The sequence below is a fragment of the Ochotona curzoniae genome, unplaced genomic scaffold (assembly GCF_017591425.1).
Source record: "Ochotona curzoniae isolate NIBS_2020 unplaced genomic scaffold, NIBS_Ocur_1.0 contig_4692, whole genome shotgun sequence".
Classification (NCBI taxonomy): Eukaryota; Metazoa; Chordata; class Mammalia; order Lagomorpha; family Ochotonidae; genus Ochotona; species Ochotona curzoniae.
In genome coordinates this window covers 972,504-993,024 of record NW_024466361.1, presented here as the reverse complement: position 1 = coordinate 993,024, position 20,521 = coordinate 972,504, and the positions used below count along the sequence as shown (strand labels likewise).

Genomic DNA, 20,521 nt, shown 5'->3' with positions numbered 1-20,521 from the left:
GCATGGTGGTGCAGTGTGTTAAGCCACGACTTGTGACTTAACCCATACAAGTTTGAGTCTCAGCTGCTCCACTTCTGATCCAGCTCCCTGCTAATGTACCTGGGAAAGCAGCAGAAGTGCTTGAGCCCCTGTAACCACACGGCAGACCTGGAAGTAGCTGCTGGTGCCTGACTTCTGCCAGGCATGGCAGCTGTTTGGACAGTGTAGCAGCAGATGGAAGATCTTACTGTCCCTATCTTTTTCTGTCACTCTGCCTTACAAATAACTATAGATACATATTTTAACATTTTTTTTTAATGAAAGAACTGTTGGGCTGTAGAAGAAGGAAGGCTGGGCTGCACGTTAGCTCAAATGGCAGCATTCCAAATGGGCATCAGTTCGCATCCTGGCTTCTTCACTTCATTCTAGCTCTTTGCTGGTGACCTGGCAAAGCAGTAGAGGAGGGCCCAAAGCCTGGGAACTTGCACCAGTGTGGGAGACCTGGAGGCGCTCCTGGTTGCTGGCTTTGGATCTGCTCAGCTCTGGCCACTGCGGCCATTTGGGAAGTGAACCAGTAGACAGAGAACTCTGTCTCTCCTTTCTGTACATCTACCTTTCCAATAAAAATAAATACATCTTGGGAAAAAATGAAGGCTGAAATTTAGTGTGAGCATGCAGTTAAAGTCATCTGAGTGTTTCTGACATGGAACAGGCTGTCACTGGACGTTTAAGTCTGGGGAACGCCACAGCTCACCAGCCTGGTTCCTGCCTGTTTGGGGTGCTGGGTGGCATCTCAGGAGCCATTTGAGTCCACACCCTCTTTTCCCATTGATAGAATCATTCTGTTAACGGTGTTTCTTGGAATGTAAGCACACATTTTTTAAAGAGTAGCATTGCTAGAAACATTTTAATTTGAGAATAGGACCGATTTAGAAAACCAAGAAGAGCGTTGATCTTGGGAAAACTCCCCTCCAAATCCTTCCTTGACAGTATTTTCCCTGCAGCGTAATAAAGAAAGGGTGCCAACAGGAGTTTAATGAGAAGGGATGTGTCCAAAGGAAGGCTGAGCCCAGAGCCACTGAGGGGGCCCCTGGCTGTGACCCCAGCAGCACACATAGGGAGACTGAGCATAGGCCCCCTTGGCAGCTAGGGACCAGTTCAGGAGGAGAGAGTAAAAGGTAGCCCATGCAGCTGGCGGCATCTCTTCCTGTCCATGGGGAAGGACAGGCAGGGCAATAATGGAACTGGGTCCTTGGAGGAGAATTGCCCGGGTGGTTTCAACTCCGGATAACATGACAGCTTCTTGGGGCTTTGGGATCCTGTGGAGAGGACCCGGATGACGGTGAGGCTCCTCCAAAGAGGACAGAGGTTAATGAAGATCAAACAAGGTGTCAGACTAGCTTTTGCCAGGGAAAAGGAAAGGATGGAATGGCTCCTGATTGGGAAAGACGCCTTGCTCCTCCACAGTTTGTGTGTGCTGGGTCCTGGAAGATGCGGGAAGTTTAAAATAGGATGATGAGGCCCCAGGCTCTGTGAATCTACAGGCAGCAATCCAGGGTCATGCGGGGTGGGGTGGGGGGAGGAGGGGATGGTATCCTTCATGAAACAGCCAAAACCAAAAGCTGAGATGTTCAGGTGGGTGCTGGGACAGCACAGGCCCAGCAAACAGTACCAGGGCCAGCCTGTGCACAGGGCAGGCTTGGACTTCTCAAGGACCTGCAGTCCTTCGTTTGTGAGGTGAGCAAGGGGCAAGGTGAACGCAGGGGCTCCAGTACAGACAAGTTGGGCAGCAAGCGTTGCCGATGCGAGCAGTGCCACGCTCTCTGGTGCCTGTTCTCTGTGCTGCTCTGTGAGCTGGGCAGGCCTAAGATGGCACCTGCCTGGTGGTTTATTTTCCATCTTTGGTGCTCAATCCTGGGCCTGGGATACAGGGCACTTACTGGACACAGGAGCAATGAGGCAGGCCAGGCAGGGCTGTCACGGAGGACCAGCATTTGGAAGCACAGAGGTCATTGTTTTAAAAGAAGGAGCAGAACAGTACACTCTAGGGAGGAGCAGCAGGTCGAAATCCAGGAAGCAGGTGTGGACTGTGGGAGAAAGCAGAGATCCCAAGGCGTTCCCGAGAAAATCCAGGCAGGTCTGGGGGATGCTCAAGTCCCACCTCCAGAGCCCCGCTCTCCTCCTTCTCTGTGTCCTTTGGGCTTACCCACAGCCTGCAGGCTTCCCCCGATGGCTGTGGTCACAGGGTGCTCTGGGAGGCTGGTGATGACCACCAGGGCCTGTGATCTAGAGCTCTTTGCTCCTGGCAGTCGGCTTTTCTTCTGCCCCTTCAGGCCTGGGACTGTCCTCCTGTTTGTGTCCCTGGATCAGGCCAGAAGGGGTTGGGATGAGCAGATGGTCCCCCAGCCTAGGAGGCCCCTGGGCCTTGTCTCACTCTGACCCCTCTGACTGGAGGCCGGTGATATTACTACTGCGTGTGATCTCCAGAGAGAGCTGGGGACATGCTCCTGCATGGCGCATTTAGGACGCCTTCGGAGGGGGCTTTTCCAGGGAGCAGTCGAGGCAGCTCTCGGGCCGCCGTGAACCAGGTCTGCCTTTGGGATCGAACTTCTCTGAAACTCAGTGTCGTTGCCGGCCTTGGACAGGTTATTCTTGGAGGGACCTTTGCCTCTTGACAGGCAGCCAAGCAATAGGATTATTATTTGACTGAATAGGCTTTGAAAATATGATAAAGTCTGGATTTTTATATCAATATGGAATGTAAAAAAGGCATGTCATAAACTCCAAAAGCAGCGCTTTAAAAAAGAATTCTGTTTATTACCACCTGCAAGATCCAAGGCTTTAGTGGACGTAGCTTGGAGGCGTCTGTGGCCTTGGGATAGCTGGGCGGGAGCTCGGGCTTCCCAGTAGCGTGGCTGTCCCATTTGAGGAGTGTTGAGGCACCGCACCTTACAGTCCAGATGCTGTGCTGGGCACTGCCCATCCAGCAAGAATGAACCATTCGTGGTGAGTCTTCCAGCACACTGCAAAGGAGATGCTGTCCAAGATCAGAGAGCGAGATCAGTGGTGAGCACGCGTAGAGAAAGCCCCCTCAGAATTTGCAGTGTAGGTGGGATGTGGTCCATGAGGCAGCTGTTAGCCCAGTGGAACATCTGGGACCGAGTCAGAGACGGGGCTTAGGGGAGGGTCCTAGCTCTGTCCCCGCTGGGAACTCACCTTGTAAGTGTAAGGTTGTGCATCACTGCTGGAGGGGACTGGCTCCTCCTTCCCGTGTCATGGTAGAGGAAGCAGAATCTTGGCTTCATCCATCCTTGACTTCTTCATATATGAAATGGGCGTCTGATGGGATCCATACTTAGCTCCCACGAATTTTAGCAGAAAATGCCAAAGCAACTGTCAGATTCTTTTGGAAGGAAATTCATAGCAGTCTTCTGGAAATGAGTGCTATCTTGTGAATGAACCCTGTATGTTCAGTGTCTCCCCACTTCTACCAGGGGCCCATGGCAAACCCTGCAGAGCCCAACAGGTAAGTACAAAGAGAGTCCCATGCAATTTTAAAAAATGTATTCATTTGAAGGCAGAGTGAAAGAGCAAGAGGCAGAGACAGAGAGATTACTTCCATCTGCTTGTTCACTCTCCAAATGACTGCAGCAGTTTGGAACTGGGTCAGGTTGAAACCAGGAGCCTGCAACTCTGTCTGAGTCTTCCACGTGGGTGCAGGGTTCCAAAAGCTTGAACCATCTTCGTCTTCATCATTTTGGAGGAGCTGGATCAGAAACAGATTGTTCACAACTTGAACTGCTGTTGATGTGGGATGCTGGTGTTCCAGGCAATAGCTAGCCTCCTGACATGTGCAACATTTAAAGAACATTCTACTGTGGGACAAAAATCCTCTAGCAGGAGCCAACCAGCCCTGACTGGTACAGTTGCCTGTCTCGACAGATGAGGGTCCAATAGTCACACTCATGGAAAGATGTTGGATTTATTGTGCGGTGGTTCATTGGAGGGTGTTTAGCGAAGGAAGCTGTGTGAGAACACCTGCTAGCAGCTTCAGGCAATGGGAGACGAGAGCAGAGAGAGGCAAACACACACCCTGGAAGTGTCGTCATAACAAACCCCTGCTCTGTGAGCAGGCGGGTTTTCTGATGCATTGGGTCTCTTGCTTCTGGACAATGGAAGTGCTGTCCTCTGCCATGGGAGAAATTGCCTGTCAAGGCTCTTTTACGCAGCTTCAGGATGGTGAGTTTGAAGACATCAGTATGTGCTAGAGGAGGAAGGTGGGCTCAGAAGTTGCTAGATGTGTGCTTATTGTTAGGGCGGCGTGATGTGATGACCATGTGCAAGAGGCAGGAAACCCAGATCCATCTTCTGCAAGGGCTAAAGCTCCCTTTGCAAACACAGGGTTGCTGGCTTTCTCCTGTTGCTTGAGACTCAAAGTTGTTTTGTTGCCTGATTCTGCGAGCTTTGGGCAGGGAAGCAGTGTGGCATGCACCCTGCAGGAACACGTGCTCAGGGGAGTGTTAGCTGGTCAGGACACTGGATCTCTTGAAGCTTCAGGAAGCAGGTGCTGCTCGCTCTGGTATCCCCCAAGGCAGCAGGACTAGAGAAGCTCAGATGCTCAGTGTGAAGGAAAGGGAGGAGAGAGCAGGAGGAACTATGACCACACACTTTGATGGGTTACCTGTTGCATGAGTGTTCAGGGCCTGTCGCTTCACTGGTGGATTGCAAGTGTTTTGGTTCTGGGAGTTCTTTGGGCAGCAGAAGAATCCCATTTATTCCCACAAACATCTGTCCACAGCAGGTGTGTCACCTAAGGTGATGGAAAGGTCAACTGGACACTGATGGACACATGTGTGTCCATGTATTCTTGTATGCATGTATGTTTGTGCATGTACCCATGCACATGTATGCCTGCGTGTGCAACATGTAGAACCAAACACACGACGTGTTCACGTGTTCTGAGAAACACGTGCAAAGAGCCTGAGGGATCTTCAGAAGCACCAGAAGCTGGCTTTGGCAAGGCCAGGCCCCTCTGGTCGCCGCGCCCAGGCCGGCTGGGCCTGCCGTGACTGTCATCACGTGTCTGGGGCTCTGACACCTGCCGGCTGAGCCCTGAGTGTCAGGGCAGCCCAAGCTGGCTGAGACTGTTTTCTGCTTTTCAATTCCCTCCAGGCCAGAGATAAAATGAGAACTGCAGTTCGTGAATGATACCAGCACTGCTGAATGAACCAGAGCCATGAACGCTCTAGCCAATAGTGCAGGACATTGTACTTGGCAATAATTGCAGGTTAATGCAGGCTGCCTGGGATAAAGAGTTTAAAGGGGACCTGGGTGAAGAATTAATATGTCTGTGTCTTTCACACAAACCTATGAAGGTCTATCAAGAAATGCTATTAGCAGGGGCTGATTGGTTTGGAACACATTTTTCTGACAGCCAGTCATAAGGATTCTGCTTTTTAGCTTTATTTTGTTCTTGCCTACTTTTTAAGGTTTCTTTCATTTACTTGAAAGGCAAAGAGAAAGAGAGAACCAGAGAGAGGAAAACATCTTCCATCTGCTTTTTATGTTTTATTTGTTAATTTTATTTTTATTCCTCAAATGATTTCAATGACTCAGGCCAGGTCAGATCAAAGCAGGAACCCATTGCTCCATCCGGGTCTCCCACATGGGTGCAGGGGTCCATAGCTCCTTCTGGGTCTCCCACACGGGTGCAGGGGTCCATAGCTCCATCCAGGTCTCCCACACAGGTGAAGGGCTCCATAGCTCCTTCTAGGTCTCTCACATAGGTGAAGGGGTCCATAGTTCCATCCGGGTCTCCCACATGGGTGCAGGGCTCCATAGCTCCATCCGGGTCTCCCACACGGGTGAAGGGGTCCGTAGCTCCATCTGGTCTCCCACACGGGTGCAGGGGTCCAAGCACTTGGGGAGAAGTGGAAGATGGGCTGCTGGCTTTGGAGACAGTGGATTAGTGTGCTGGGCCTTACACTCTGCCTTTAACTTATCAGTAATAATTGTATGTATTTGTGAGGTACACAGTAATATTTTACTATGTGAGTACATCGTGGAGTAATCAAATCGGTCATTTGTGTGACTGTCACAGCAAGTACTGATCATTGCATTGTGATGAGAACATGCAGAACCCTCCCATAGCCAATTTGAACTGTAGAGTCCACGGTTGCAACTTGATGTGGAGTTAGGTCAGTCCCAGAACCTGCTTCTCTCCCCAGAACACTGCTGTGGCCCTGTGCACTGGGGTTCCTCTCTGTCCCCATCCACACCCACCACAGTCTCTGGAAGATGCCATTCTAGGGCCTCCTGCCAAGACAACCCGACAGACCAAGACCAGGACTCCATAGGACAAGTTTTTTTTTTTTTTTAAACATCCATTTAGCTGTTGGTATGTGCTCAGAATTGGGCCAAAGTTTAGTCTAATTGCCTTAGCAAGTGGTGAAAGTCTCATTCAGCCGTTACATTGTGCAATCATTTCCAGTAGTTTTAAACTAGCCAGAGTTACCGTGGTGTGCTAACATAGTGTGTACTGAGGAAATGGCAGTTAGCTGGTAATGGGCAATACCTATGTGGTGAATAGCAATGTAATCCCTTCCCTTTTCTGTGCTGGATTTTAGACCTTAGGCAGAGAGAAGTTGGAAAATAATAGAATAGTTGCCTATTTCCTGAGCATGGACTGCCTGCCAGGCAGTGTGCCTGGAGCTTTATCAGGGATGACGTCACAGAAACAGTTGCTTAATGTCAGCTGCATCTCAGTGGGGAGGCAGCTGAAGCTGCTAGCCTGTGGTGCCAGCCACTCATCACCCAGATTTACAAGCGTGTTTCTGATGTGTTGTATGCAACCACACGTGCATGGTTGTGTGTCTGCATACCTGCACCTATGTGTGTGTGTGCAGATTGCCCTGCACATGGTGTGCTAAAGACCAGCTTCTCAAAAACAGGAGTGGGTTCTTGGGCAAAGCCCCACGGTCAGGACCTCCTCCCATCGCCGCAGCCTCATACTGAGTGCACTCAGCCCCGTCACGCAGCCTCACCTCCTTGGAACCTTCAGGGCTCACACTGGTTCTTATGAACCCCAGCTTTCACTCCTCCCACCTTTTCTGCTCCCCTGCTTCTGAGGGCAGAGGCTTGCCATTCTTGTGAGGCAGAGGCTGCCTCTGCCGGCACACATGTCCTCCTGTGCCGTCCGTCTGCAGAGAAGCTCTGGCTCTGCCGGTGCACGCTCCTGCGTCGTCATGGCTGTTGCCTCTTGGCTTCTCTGTGTATGCGAGTGTGTGCGATTAGTGCTGTGGAGTTAGCCGGGGAGGTAGAATACGGGAGCATCTATCTGCACAGGAGTGGATTAGAGAGGCTGCTGAGGGTGCAGCATCCTCTGATGCAGAGCCGGAATCTTTGCTGCCTCCTGCTTTGTGAGCTGCGGCCTCTCAGTCCACCCACGCGCCATCACAGTGCTGCAGTGTCATCTGTGAAAGTATGAGTGTGTGTGTGTGCATGTACACACTCCAGCTGGACACCCAGCCCTTGCTGCACGCAGCTGCTCGAGTGCTCAGAGCAAAGGCGGCTGGCCAAGACCTGGGCTTTTCAGACTGGAGTTTCTCTGCTGCTGGCCTTTGTGCTGGTGGTGGGCACGTGGCTTCAGGGAGCCCCTGCAGGGACACCCCAGCCTGGCTACCTGGGCCTGCTGGTAACCATCCCTGTTGTTGGGTCCAGGGTGAAGGGTCATTGACTCTCCACCTTGGGAGGGCCCAGCCGGGGGGCTTTGCAGCCAGGTAGGCCAGTAAAATCGCAGTCCAAGGCTCCATACAGCCCCTGTGGAGGGCTGTCAGTCCGTGTGCTGCAGGGGGCCACTGTGCAGAAGAGGTCAGGATTTAGAATTTGAGTCAGTCCTTGCTTGGGACAAACATCTTCAAATTCCTCAGCCCTCTCCTGGTCACTTGCTTGCTTGTTATTCCAGTCCAAGGCTGATGTTAAGTCTTCCTGTCTTTTGGCTGGTCAGCCATCAACTGAAATTCAGACCCGCATCTCGGTGAAGCAGTTTACTGGAGCTCGTTTCGCCAGGGATGGACACTCAAGGCACGCTGCCTTGCTCTGCACCCCTAGGCCAGCTCCTCCTGCTCTGTCAGCTGTCGCAGCAGCCACAGCACTCGCTGTGTTTGCTGTGAAGGTGTGGGTGAAAGGGGGCATTCCTGGCCGACTGCCTGGAGTGAGTGCCACAGACTTTGCCCTATAGCTCAGCCCCAGTTCCAGGATGGCGAGTTGAAGTCATTATCCTGGACAGCTGTTCCGTGTTCATTGCTGTGGCCTTACCTCACCAGTCCCCTGTGTTTCACTCTAGCTGCTTAAAATATAAACCAGACCCCTGGTCCCCACAGACGGTCTTGCTTCAGAGCGGGACAGAGGGCAATGTGTCATATGTTGTCTGATTTGCAGCGTGTTGGGTGATGGCCAGATGGGCACAGGAGAAAGGAGTTCTGTGTGTGCAGAGGCAAGGGAGCCTGGTTTCTGGGGACGGAGTCTCCAGGCTGACACCGGCCTAGCAGGTGACTTGGACAAGTTACTTGCTCTGAGACCCCATCTGCAGAGTGGAGAAAAACCGGTAAGTCACCAGTCATTTCCTGGGAATTTGAGCACCTATGGGGGTAGATGCTGTGCCATGAGCCCTTCCTGGGAGCCATGACTCTGGAGACTGTTCATGCCATTGCTCCCTCTGGCCCCAGCATGGCCAGGTGCCTTGGCCTCTCAGGAGGTGTCTGAGAATTTGTTTTAGAACAAGAGAGAGGCTCCCAAAGTGCAGGACAGCAGAAGGAGACAAGGTGCTGCCCCTGGGGAGCACTCACAGATGGTCAAGCACTGTGCCATACCCAATGGATGGCTAGTATGAAGATGCACACTGCAGACGCCAGGGTCCCAGCAAACACACACCAGCAGCTACTGCAGGGACTCCATGCTGGGCCTGACTCCCTCCCTCCGGCTCTCTCCTCCCCACAGATGTGCCCCTCCAAGTTCAGCTCTCGCCTCTCTGCTCCACCTTTGGGGATTGATGAAGTTGGAAGGTGACTGTGGTCCTTGGGGTTGCTGGGAAGCCAGCAGGCTGGGTGGCGTCTCCATCCACAGGGCTGATTAGCACAGCCTGCAGCTTGAGCAACTGTAATAAGGAATGGTTGTCATGGGAACAGGCTCTTGATGTTGTCCAGATTTCAGAATCTCTCCCCTCTCCCCACCCCAGTTCTTTTCCTTCCTTCCTTGTGTTTTTATTTTTCCCCCCTGGGTCTGCAGGCACACGCTCAGGAGGAGCTTGTGTGCTTGCAGCCACGAATCAGGGCTGCAGATCCCAGCCAGGCTCTAATACACTGACCTTCAAAATGAGGACTTGGCCCTGCGAGGTCAGAAGGCTGGGGTGGCTGGGGACAAGACACACATACTTCCCACTCCAGTATGTACCACAGAGACTGGTGTATTCATATGTGGAAGCTCAGTGTGAGACCCCAGAAATGCTCTTTATGTGGGGGCAAGGGCTGGGTAACAAAAAATGGAAGTGTGGACCTTGGGAATCAGCTCCTCCCCCAACCCAAGGCTGGTGCTCCATCACAGCAGGGCCTGGCCGCTTGAAGCTCCTGCCAGCCCAGGCAGCTGTCAGTGGCAGGAGCAGAGGACATATCCTTCTGGCCTCGGCATAGATGGCCTCATGGGCTGAGAGCCTCCGTGGCTCTCAGTGCTGCATTGTGGCCATCTTGCCCCTTGGGCTGGCTGCATCCGCCCTACAGATAGGTGAGGATACAGAGACAGCTGACGGCAAGCTCTTTGCAGAGAGCCAGTGTTGTACAAAGGAAATCTTACTGAGGCTGAGTTGAGATGGCATGGCTTAAGAGCTCCAGTTCCGTTTGAGTATTGGAGAAATCAAACTTCTGAGCTGGAGTTTTGCTGAATATCTGGAAAAGAGACTGCATACTCCCTGTTGTGTGTCCACTCCACTCTCACTTTGTGTCCTACTGTGGGCCTCTGGTGCCAGTGGAGTGGCTAATGTGGGCCGGTTCCCGGGGATAGCAGTGTGCGTGACCGGAGAGCCCAGAAACTCAAGGAATCTGGGATTGGGGCAGGTGTGCTCTTGAGACGACATTGCAAGTGGGTTTGAGAGTTGCACTGTGCTGTCCACGAGCACTGGCATGGGGAAGGGATGTCCGGAGCTGACAAAATGTAGGGACAGGACGGGGAGGGGAGCCCCAGGTGGGAAATGTGATTAGCATCATGTGCGGCTGTGTGGGGAGCCCTGGGGCCGCCTAGTGGAAGGGCCTGGCTTAGAGTAGCTCCAGAGCTTGCAGGTGTTGAGTGAGCTTTCATGTCCCTCATGACACTGGCCATCAGTCCTTAGGGTCTGAGTCCTTGCTCTTTCTGTCCTCACATCCTCGGCTTGGGTTTATGTTGGGCATTTGTGTTTCCAATTTGTTTCCTCAACTAAGTAGAGAACAGAGTGGAGAAGGAATTTCCCAAATGAGATCTTATTGGATTTCAAGGGGTGTTAGATGAGGCATAGTAAGCCAAGGGCTGCCTCTCTGGCCCTTCCTCGTGTTGCGTTAGGAAATCCAGGTATCACAGGTCAGATCTTTGGTTTGGCAGCTTCTCCCGCAGAGGTCATAAAACACGCATCTCTCCCAGTTAGGAAATTGGAGCCCAGCTGCTGCTTGTTCTCCACACCGCGAGGAAGCCTCGGATACAAACCAGGGCTTCTCTACTTCAGGCGTGGCTGCTGCCTGCACAGAACTCAGAGACACCCCACCTGTGGGGAGCAGGCCTGCGTGCCCATGGTCTTCTGTCTGTGTCGTGCGTTGTTCGTTGTCCGTCGTCTATGGGTAGTCCCAGCCAGAAAGGTGGTTCCCCAAACGTTTGCAGGCTGCTCGAGAGGCAGGCTCAGCCACGGCAGGTCTCCATATCACTTTAGCTGCTGTGACAAAAGGTGACGTCTAACCAGTTGCTGCTGTGACTGGCAGCATCATGTAGTTGTCAGAAGGACGAATGATTTCACAAGTCCAGAAGATTGACTGTTTCTCCAAAATTTTTACTCGAGTAAGGGCATGTTCATAGAAGTTTGGAAATTAAATATAGTGCTTTAGTTAAGTCCTGGCTTCCGCCTGGCCAAGCACCAGCCAGAGTGGCATTTGGGCAGTGGAAGGACGAATCACTGGATGGAGGGTCTCTCTCTGTTTCTCTCTCTCTCTTCCTCTCTCTCTCCCTCCCCCACCCACCACAACCCCCATCACTCTTCCTTTCAAGTAAATTCTTAAAATTTCTTTTTAAAAAGGAGAGAGACAGCTGTAACGATGGAGGAATGTCCAAAAGATAATGAAAATGGAATTAAAAGAGTTGAAAAAAAACCCACACGTTCTCCCAAGCATTGCCACGGCCTTCTTGAGGATGCCTTCATGTTGTTGCTTGCTGTGGCTGTGCAGAGAGTGGAGTCAGAGAAAAGAGGATTTTTTCTCTATTCCCAATGGCGTGCCTGGATTTTCAAGTCCCTGCTCTACTTTCAGTCCAGCGTCTTGCTGATACACGTCCCAGGAGGTGACAGGTCCAGACTGTGGGTCCCTGCCACGGGCATGGGCGGGGCTGGTGGCGTTCTGGTTTCCTGGTTCCAGCAGGCAATAGCTCCAAATGCTCCAAATGCGCCAAAGGAGCTCTCCCCAACTCTTTCACTCTGCCTTTCAAACACCAACCAACCAACCAATTAATGAATCAATCAAGCCAGCTCTAAACAAACTGAAACAAACCCCCACGCTCAATGAGAGGGGACTCAGAGGGCCCAAGTTCAAGTGCAGGTGGTGCTGTTTCTAGCCCAGTGACTTGTTTCCTGTAGGTGCTGGATACAGCCTGAATGGAATGCACCTGCTTCAGGGGGCTAGCGTGAGAATTGAGGACAGGTAGAAACACACTGCAAAGCTCACGGCTGTGAACAAAGCTCTCTTATGAGAAGGCCCTCAGCCGCCCTCTTTCACATTCCTCAGTTTTCCCATCTGTTAAATAGCAACCCCCACCCCCCATATTTAGACCCTTCCCTCCAGCCAAGCCCCCTTATTCTCAGGGCAGAAAGAATCTTAGATGTGAAAAACTGTGAGTTCCTTGAAATGAAGGAGTGGGATAAATACCCTATATTGATTATGATGATTATATCCGGGCCTGGGAAGCGATGATTGCCTGGTTGCCAGTAGCAACCAGATGGGGATGCAAGCGGAGGAAGTTGTGCACAGTCCGTGGAGAGGCTCCCTGGAAACAGACAGACGTCTTTCTTCTCTTTCAAAGCCCTGTTCCTGCTCCCTTGGTGTGGTGTTCTAGCTCTTGAGAGTGCTGCTCATAGATGGGAGATGAAGGGCGTTGCCAAGAGGCTGGCCCCGGGAGCGAGTCTCCTGCACAGACCTGATCCTCTCCAGAAGTAGTGGTGGGATTTCAGCTGCTTGGCGCTAGGGCGGCAGGCTGTATTTGACAAGGGGCCAGGAGAGGTTAGCATCATGAGGATGCCCAGACCCCACAGGCAGGCAGGAAGCTCACAGAGGCTGCAGGAGGAGTCTCTGGGCTGGCTCCAGCTGCCTCCAGCTGAGCAGAGGCTGATGGCTGGAGCCCGTTTGCATCTCAGCTTGTGATGACCCCTCAGCCATGTCCCCGTCTCCCACATGCCTCTGTCTTCATCCTAGTGGTCCCTATACACTCCACCTTCTGTGCCCTGCTGAGTTGCTGCCCCTGCGGGGACGGACAAAGCCAGGTCACCGCTCTGGGCTGCCTGTGGTTCTCTCAGGGGGTCATCACCCTGACCAATACTTGGTGGCCCTAACACTGACCCTGAGGATTCTGGAAAGGGAAGCAGCCTTCTTGGCAGCCAGAGCCTGGGTGACACTCCCATGTTCAAAGCCAGAAGGTGTTGGGCTGCTGCTTCAGCTCTTTCCTCTTCCTTATTGCTGCCCTCTCGGAGTGTTGGGGCTGTGAGTTTTGGCAGGGCATGTTGACTTGCCTGTTGAAGGGCCTGTGTGGAGTTGTACTCTCTTGCTTGATGCCAGGTTCCCAAGGCTGTGCCAGGACCCCACCTACCTCAGGGCCAGGGGATGAGAGAGGAGGCCAGTGGGATTGCGGGCTGTGATCAGCTGAACAAAACAAACTGCTGTGGTCCTGCCGGCCTCTTAACCAAGCGATGGAATTTGATCCCCGTCACCTGGAAATTGTGTTGATCAGAGAATTCGGTGAACATTGTCATGAGTGATGAGCCAGTGCTGTAGGTTGTTCTCGATTCAGTAAAAGTGAAGGCACAGATTCACCATGCGCCACTCGGATGCACCTGCCGTGTATAGCCTTGTGTACAATTCACACCTCTGTGGGATTGTTGCTCTATTTTCCAGATGGGATAACTGGGTCCACACAGTGATAGACCATTTACAGTAAGTCACGGCTGGAGCTGAGGTCTGTGTTCAGAACGGCTGGTCACTAGGCAAGCCCCTACTTTATCCCATTGAGCCCCGCAGTGGGCCTGGCCTGCTTCTGTGCCAGGATGGCTGAGTGGACACTTGGTGTCCTCTGCTGCCATGGCACTCATCCTTGTCTTGCTGCCAGCCAGGCTGCTCTATTCAGAACATGCAGTGCTCCCACTACCTGCAGAGGGTTCGGCAGTTTCTCCTGAACTGTTGCCCCTCAGGGATCTCAGTGGTGCCCAGGGCGGCACTCCCAGCTCTGCAGCCACCCCTCTGCATGCTGCCGCACTGGCCATGTGCTCATAGACCCATCGTGCTCAGGGTCTCTGCCGCTACTTCCTTCTGGCTGGCATTTCTCCCTTCTCTCTTTCCTGAGGCTTCTACTGTTCATGCCCGGCTTAGCTCACAGACCCATATTGTCACTGGGCCTTTTTCTTTCTTTCTTTTTCTTAAAGCTTTTTATTTACTTTGAAAGAGTTAGAGAGAGGGAGAGAAGCACACACACACCCTTCTGTCTACCAGTTCACTCCCAGTAGTCACAGTGGCCAGGACTAGAGTAGGTCTCAGTGAAGAGCTTCACCCGGCTCTCCCAAGTGGGTGGCAGCAGCCTGGGCACCTGGGCACTCGGGTTGTCTTGCTTAGCTTTTCCCAGACCATGAGCAGGGAGCTGGGCTGGAAGTGGAGTAAGCAGGCCCTGAGCTTGCACCTCGCTGGGCCTTTCCTGCTGTCTTAAGCTGAGCCAGGATTCTCCCTCCTGCCCCTTGCATAGCATTTGATCTGTCGTATGCTGTGAACCGCTTGCATACTGCACCTCTACTCCCCAACCCACCCATACTCGGCACTGCCCAAGCGTCCCCCGTGCCCCACGCTTGGGATGCTAGCCACTGAAAGGGCCCATCCAGTGAGTGTTCCAGCAAGGCCCCACTTTCCTCTGGAAGAGTGTGATGGCAGGCCGTCACCACCTTCAGTCGGCTTGGAGTGAGTAAGGATCCTCATGGTGCCTCATGCTGCCAGGAGACATATTGGTAAGAGACACTGCGTTGTAGGAAGCTGGAATGTTGCTTCCTCTCACTGTCTACACCGGAGGGATCCTCTACTTGGGGAGGCTTGGCAGCTAGGCCCTCTTCCATCCTCTGCTGTGGAGGGACTGACTGCTGGCTGGCTGGGGAGCCCGCTCTCGCAGCTGCCCACTCTGCTTCTGGGGACCAGGTACTTTGGGCACGGACAGCATGGCTGTACTGGGATGCTCTCCTCAGGTCTCCTGGCATTGGTGGTAGCCAGTGGGCCCAGCAGAAGGCTGCCCACCGTGACTCCTTCCCAGGGCCAGCATGGTGGCTCTTCCCTGTGATGCTGGCATCCCATGTGGACACTGGTTCATGGTCTGCCTGTTCCACTTCTATTTCACCTCCCTGCATAGGAAACGATTAAAAGGTGGCCCTCATGCTCAGGCCCCTGCCACTCACAGGGGGCGTCCTGGAAGATATTCTGGGCTCCTGCCTTGTCCTGGCTCAACCCTGGGGAGGAGGGGAAACCAACAGAAGATGGTCCCTCTCCTTCCTCTGTAGCTCTGCCTTTCTGATGAATACATAAATCTTTAAAAAAAGGAAAAGAAAGAAATGAGAAAGAGACGGCTCCTTTCCCATGCCATGCTGGGTTCGTGGAGACAAAGGTTGGTGGGCATGTGGCATGGAATACTCAAGGAAGCTCCCCAGGGCAGGAGCCACCAGCCCCCACCTGCAGGCCAGAGCTTGTCCACTACCTGAGGGAAGAAGGTCTGCAACCTGTTTAAACATCTGCAGACAATCAAGATGAAGAAATGATAGTTTTTGGCCTGTGACAGTTGCATGTGATTCACTGCCCGTGTCCAGCCATGAGGCCTGCTGGGACACAGCTGTCGTGTCTTCTGGATGTCTACTCCTTCTTGGTGCTCCGAGGGCAGGGCTGAGTTACCAAGCAGCAGCATGGCCCACCAAGCCAGAGGGATCTGGTACTTGGCCTTCGTCGGGAGGGTGTGCCAACTCTCCTGCTGAACAGTGTTCTTCCTATTCCCTTCCATGCTGGTCGAGAATCATGCACCTGCCAGCTCTTCCAGTGGGGAGGACCAGGCAGCTGCTGGTCTGCATGTAAGGCGGCTGCGCAGGAGCCTGCTCACGGCCAGAGCACTGGCCTAGACAGTGGAGTCCTGAGCTCTGGGTGCTTGGAGCTCTTGCTCCGTTCCTCATCTTGGAAATGCGAAGCATGGACTGGCCTGGTCACCAAGGCCCCTCTTCCTGGCAGGTGGGCGTGACTGTCCAGTCTGGGCTCTGCCCTGCAGAGTGAGTGGCATTGGTGCCCCCGAGGCCTTGGCCTGGGAGGGGGAGGCCTTCACCAGGCAGGCAGGGGGGCTCGGTTGCTCCTGCATCCTTCCTGCCTCTACAAGGCTGCATTCACCAGCCATCATCCTTGTCCTCACATTGATCCGGGCTTGGACTCAGTTCAGCCTTGAAGCGCCTGAGATCTAGGCGGACTGTAATTATATAATTCTTCCTCGTTATCTTTTCTAATTGTTCTCAGAGCTGCTTCCTAAACTGATTGGAAACAATTGCAGATGGGGAATGGCAAGGGAGGTAGGCAAGGACCTGAGTGCCAGCTAGAGCCAGGATGTTGGGTGGAGCTACTGTCCTGGCCTGGTTAGGCACCAGGCAAAGGGATAGTGGGGACCCCTCACCTAGACCACCCACGTAGTTCCTTGTGTCTGAGCAGTGGGAATGGCGAGAAAGGAGCACTCATTGAGGTGTTTGCAACTTCTGCTTCATCATTCACAAATAATCACCCTCCCTCCTGCTCCCAGGCCCCAGGGACCTGGCTGTTTTCCTTTGCTCAGCTCCTCCGTGACGTGGGTTGAGCTCCCTGGGGACTGCAGGGGCCGGGTGGGAGCCAGGCTCTTCCCCCTCTGGCATCGACTTGTTTGTACTTTCTCGAGACAGCAAAACTTGCAACTCTTGAGCCATCCGTCAGCTCCCTCCCAACCCCCCCGAAAGCCAGGAAGGGCTTGGGGAAGGAGAGCCCAGACACTTCCAGCAAGCAGATGGCCCTGAGCCAGTGAAGTGGGCCTTCCACAGGATGAATTAGGGGAGCCACCTAGAGGCTGCCTTCTTGGGTCAAGAATCCCAGGACTGGGAACCCCAATTGGTGCTGCCCATCTTGCTCCTGCTTATGCCATTGTCCTGCCCCAGCCAGGGCACCTTGTGCAGAGAGCACAGGGCCTCCTGGTCACCCCCACGCTGTCCTGCCCTCAGGCCTCAGTCACTCTCCAGGGTGAGCTCCTCCATGGCTCCCCTCCTCACTGCCTGCTGAGATGTAGCGCAAGTGCTGGGTTTCCTAGAAAGGCAAGGCCTTTCTGAGGCTCTGAGGCTCATCCGGATCTCATCATGGATTCCTTGGACCTGGACAGGAGGTAGACGTGACCAGTTTCCACTGAGAAACGAGGACTGTGCTCACCTCCACTTCCATGTACAAAGCATCCTGTGTTGTGACAGGTGCTTGTGAAAATTTTAGGGATGGAGTGAAGCAAGACCAAGCTGGGGACCCAGGCCTTCCAGGTCCACAGGGCTGTCCAGCTGCTGCTGGAGCGCCCTCCACGCCCATGGGGCTGAGCTCAGGATCCCTGCCCTCCACACTCACGGGGCTGCCCACTTGCTGCCGGAGCTCACTTTTAGAATCAAGCCCTTTGGGCCCAGAGCTCTTTTACTGTCAGCTGCCTGCCAAGACTGAGCTGCATCAGGCGGTAGCCGGCTGCTTGCTTGCAGAAGCTGGCCCAAGCTCTGTTCTTAGGAGGGTGGGGTGGGGCTCAAGGAATCCTCACCTGTGAGTGTGTACTGCTGCCCCTGTGGGGAGGGGAGAGAAAAGGAAGGGTCCTCTGCTTTGGTCTTCGGCAGTTCTGTATCTCCCAGTCCGTCAGAGGGTGTCTTTCCCACTTCTCAGCAACCAGTGCTGGCCTACGTGCTTGGGCCTCTGCTGCCCAGTGCGAGGTCCTGGTGGTTCAGCTGGCCCTGTGGGAGGTGCAGCTCCTGGCTGCTGACCACAGACTGGCCCAGGCTGGCTGTGACTGGCATCTGGGGAGTGAACCAGCCGGTGAAGGTTGTTTTTCCTTCTCTCTTTCTTTTTCCTTCTCCGTTTTTTCCTGTGTTCTGCCTTTCAAATATGTAAACTGTACTTTTAAACAAAGAATCTATACTGTGCCTTGTGAAAGCACCTGGTTTGTTGCTGTGTTTAGTTCCTCCATCATCTGGCTCACCATGTACAAGTCAGGGCCTCCATGGCGGGGGGGGGGGGAGATTGGCATCCAGACCTGTCAGGCTCGCAGATGTGGGGACTGACTGTCTGCAGAGCAAACGCGTGTCCTGTCTCGGAGTCTCTGTGTTCCACTTAGACAACTCAGCCCTGCTCCTGCCCTCAGCAGCTAGGATCAGCAGAGCTGAAAGGCCTTGGCTTCCGCTCGTGGCCTTGGGAGGAGCTGCTCCTGGGGGTCAGAAAGCCTCTCCCTGTATCTCTAGATCTCAAACTGTGCTGGTGTCCGGCTGGCCTTCTAGACTGTGTGACAGCAGCCTGGTAGCTGCAACAGCAAGACATGTCCACTTCTGAATTTGAAAGGTTGGCATGTCCGATGGCAGGGCCCACAACGTGGTTAGGATCTAGGGTCGAGAGAGCTGTCCCCTCTAATGGTGGGAGCAAGGTGTGGTCCCACACGGCCCTGCTGGCTTGTGCTTCCCGGTGGAGGCAGCCTGCTCCCACCCCGTTCTCCGTGGAGCCTCCTGGGTGTCCCTTAGGCTGCTGAGGGATGGCATCAAGAGTGTCCTTGACACACCTCCTCACTGAGCAAGGACTTCCCCAGCAGCGGCCGGGGACCAGGAAGGGGGCAGTGCTGCCTCCTCTCTTGTTACCCACCCCAGATCCTGCACACACAGGCACACACACACACACACCTTCCCACTTTGCACAGTGTTTTCTCCAAGCAGGGAGAAGGTTGGGGAGCCGTGCAGGAAGCCTGAGGGCACAAAATGCCACCTGCCGGCTTCCAGGCCAGGTTCTCTGAGGCTGCCATCCCTGCTGGAGCTGTGCGGGAGCACAGATGAGAAGCAGGGCCCCTTTCCCTCCTCAGACCTGGCTTCCTTCTCCTCCTCTCCCTTTGTTCTCTGCCCGCCCCTCCTCCTGGCTGCTCTGTGCCTGCCTGCCTGCCTGCCTGCCTGCCTCTGGTTCACAAACTCAGAGTAAAGGCAGGTGGTCCGGCTAGGGCAGAGCTGGGGGAGAGAAAGTGGGCGGGAGAGGGCGATGGAGAGGAGGGACTCCCAGACATTAACCCTCCTCACGAAGGTCACCCAGTCATTCCTCCCCTCGCCTCCCCTTCCCTCAAAGGTCATAAAATCCATCTCTAACTTTTACCAATTCCCCTGCTAGTAGCAGAAACACACAATTAGCTTTAAAAGTGTCTCCAAGCTGTGGCCAGTTAGAAATTTATGACTTTTTTTCTCCCCAAAAAAGCTTTCCTTTAAAGTGGCTAATTAGGTGTATTTCTCCAATGGTAATTTTAAAAATGCTAATTGGTCTGCACTCTGGAAGGAGGAGAAAAAAACTTTCCCTCCTTGTTATCTTGGCGCTGGGGACACATTGACGAGATTGACAAGGCCTGAGCAGCGGAGCAGCCTCCCAGGAGCCAGGCCAGGCGCCGGTCCTTTTACGGGTTTGGCAGTGCCCAGAAGTGGGGGCGCTGTGTCCTAGACAGTGGCTCGTCGGAGAAGTGGCTGCACGTAATACAGGCTCTGGAGAAGGCTGTGGGGCTGGAAGTGGCACACTCAGCCCTGCAGTGTTGTCCTGAGGAAGGCGGGTGGCAGGCAAGGGGCCTGGAAGGAACAGCTGCCCAACCACAACCTCTCAGTGTGTGCCATTTGGGTCCACAGCTTATTCCAAGGATGATTGCGAATGAGTTGCCAGCGTCGGGGTTGGGGGGCACACAGAGAATGGGGCAGGAACAATCCAGGGGAGGAAGCTCTGGGTGCAGGGGGCATTCTGTTCTCCCCACCTCCTGACTTACCAGCCAGAAGAGGAACTGAATCAGAATTGGAGCAATGAAGGGGGCCTTGGCATGCTCAGGTGCCCTCAAGGAGTGCTGTGCCCAAAACTCTGGTGGGCAACGGCTGACCCTCTAGCCAGGCACCTTCATCACTTGCTCCAACCAGTCTGTGTTGGACTTGGCAGTTGGCCATGCATTTCTGAGATCTGCCTCTTTTCCAAACGTTGCTCAGAGATGGGTGAAGCCATTCCTTGAGCCACCAGGAGCAGTCCAGCAGTACTGGAGTGGGACCTCATGATTTCTGCACGAACGGGGTCGAGGCCTGAGGATGACACGTGCCAGTCCCACTGCTCTTTGCTTTGAGGTAGAAGATCTCCTGGGAGCCTGCTGAGGAGGAGCAAGTACTAAGGGCTCCAGCAAAGGCTCCAGGAATGTGAGAAGATGGTGTAGGAACCGTTTGGGGATGAGGATGAAGGGAAGCAGTGACGTGTCTGCCATCTGAGTTCCAGTCTCTGACCTTGGGACTTCTGGTTGTGACTCAGTGTCTCCGGAAGGAGCTGCTGAGGCTAATGTTTGATCTGTCATTTAATCTGTTGGGAACGCCCTCATCCCACATCAGTGCTGGATCTGAGTCCCTGCTGCACTCCCAGCTCCAGCTTCCTGCTGATGCCCCCTTGGGAGGCAGGAAGTGATGGCTCATGTAGTTGGTGGAGGCTCTGGATTTGGGTCATGTATTCCCAACTTCAGCTTGACCAAACTCTCGCTGTTATGGGCAATTGAAGAGTCAAGTAGCAATGGGAAATCATTGTGTTACTCTCTGTGTCTCTTAAATACATACATAAATAAGTATAGAAATTCTAAGAATCTCCGTAATTCATTTGAGATACTAGGGCGACTGTGACCCTGAAAGCAGTGTTAGTTTGGCTTTATTATGGTGCTTATCTAAGCTTTGTGTTAGCTACTTTGCATGTTTTATTTCATTTTTACAATGATCATATGTAAGGTAGACATTTTCATCTTACAGATTAGGCTCAAGTCA

At 53.5% G+C, this 20,521-nt stretch overlaps 1 protein-coding gene across 4 annotated transcripts in view; it reads left to right on the top strand.

Moving 5' to 3' along the window:
- PLXNA4 (plexin A4) overlaps nucleotides 1–20,521 on the top strand; it is a 287,259-nt gene that overhangs the window by 46,234 nt on the left and 220,504 nt on the right. The window contains exon 3 of one of the 4 annotated variants that reach the window (XM_040987486.1): nucleotides 10,482–10,501. The exons of the other annotated variants lie outside the window; for them this stretch is intronic. Within the exon in view, the coding sequence (XP_040843420.1) occupies nucleotides 10,482–10,501 (20 nt within the window). The remainder of the gene's footprint in view (nucleotides 1–10,481; nucleotides 10,502–20,521) is intronic. 4 annotated transcript variants of the gene reach the window in all.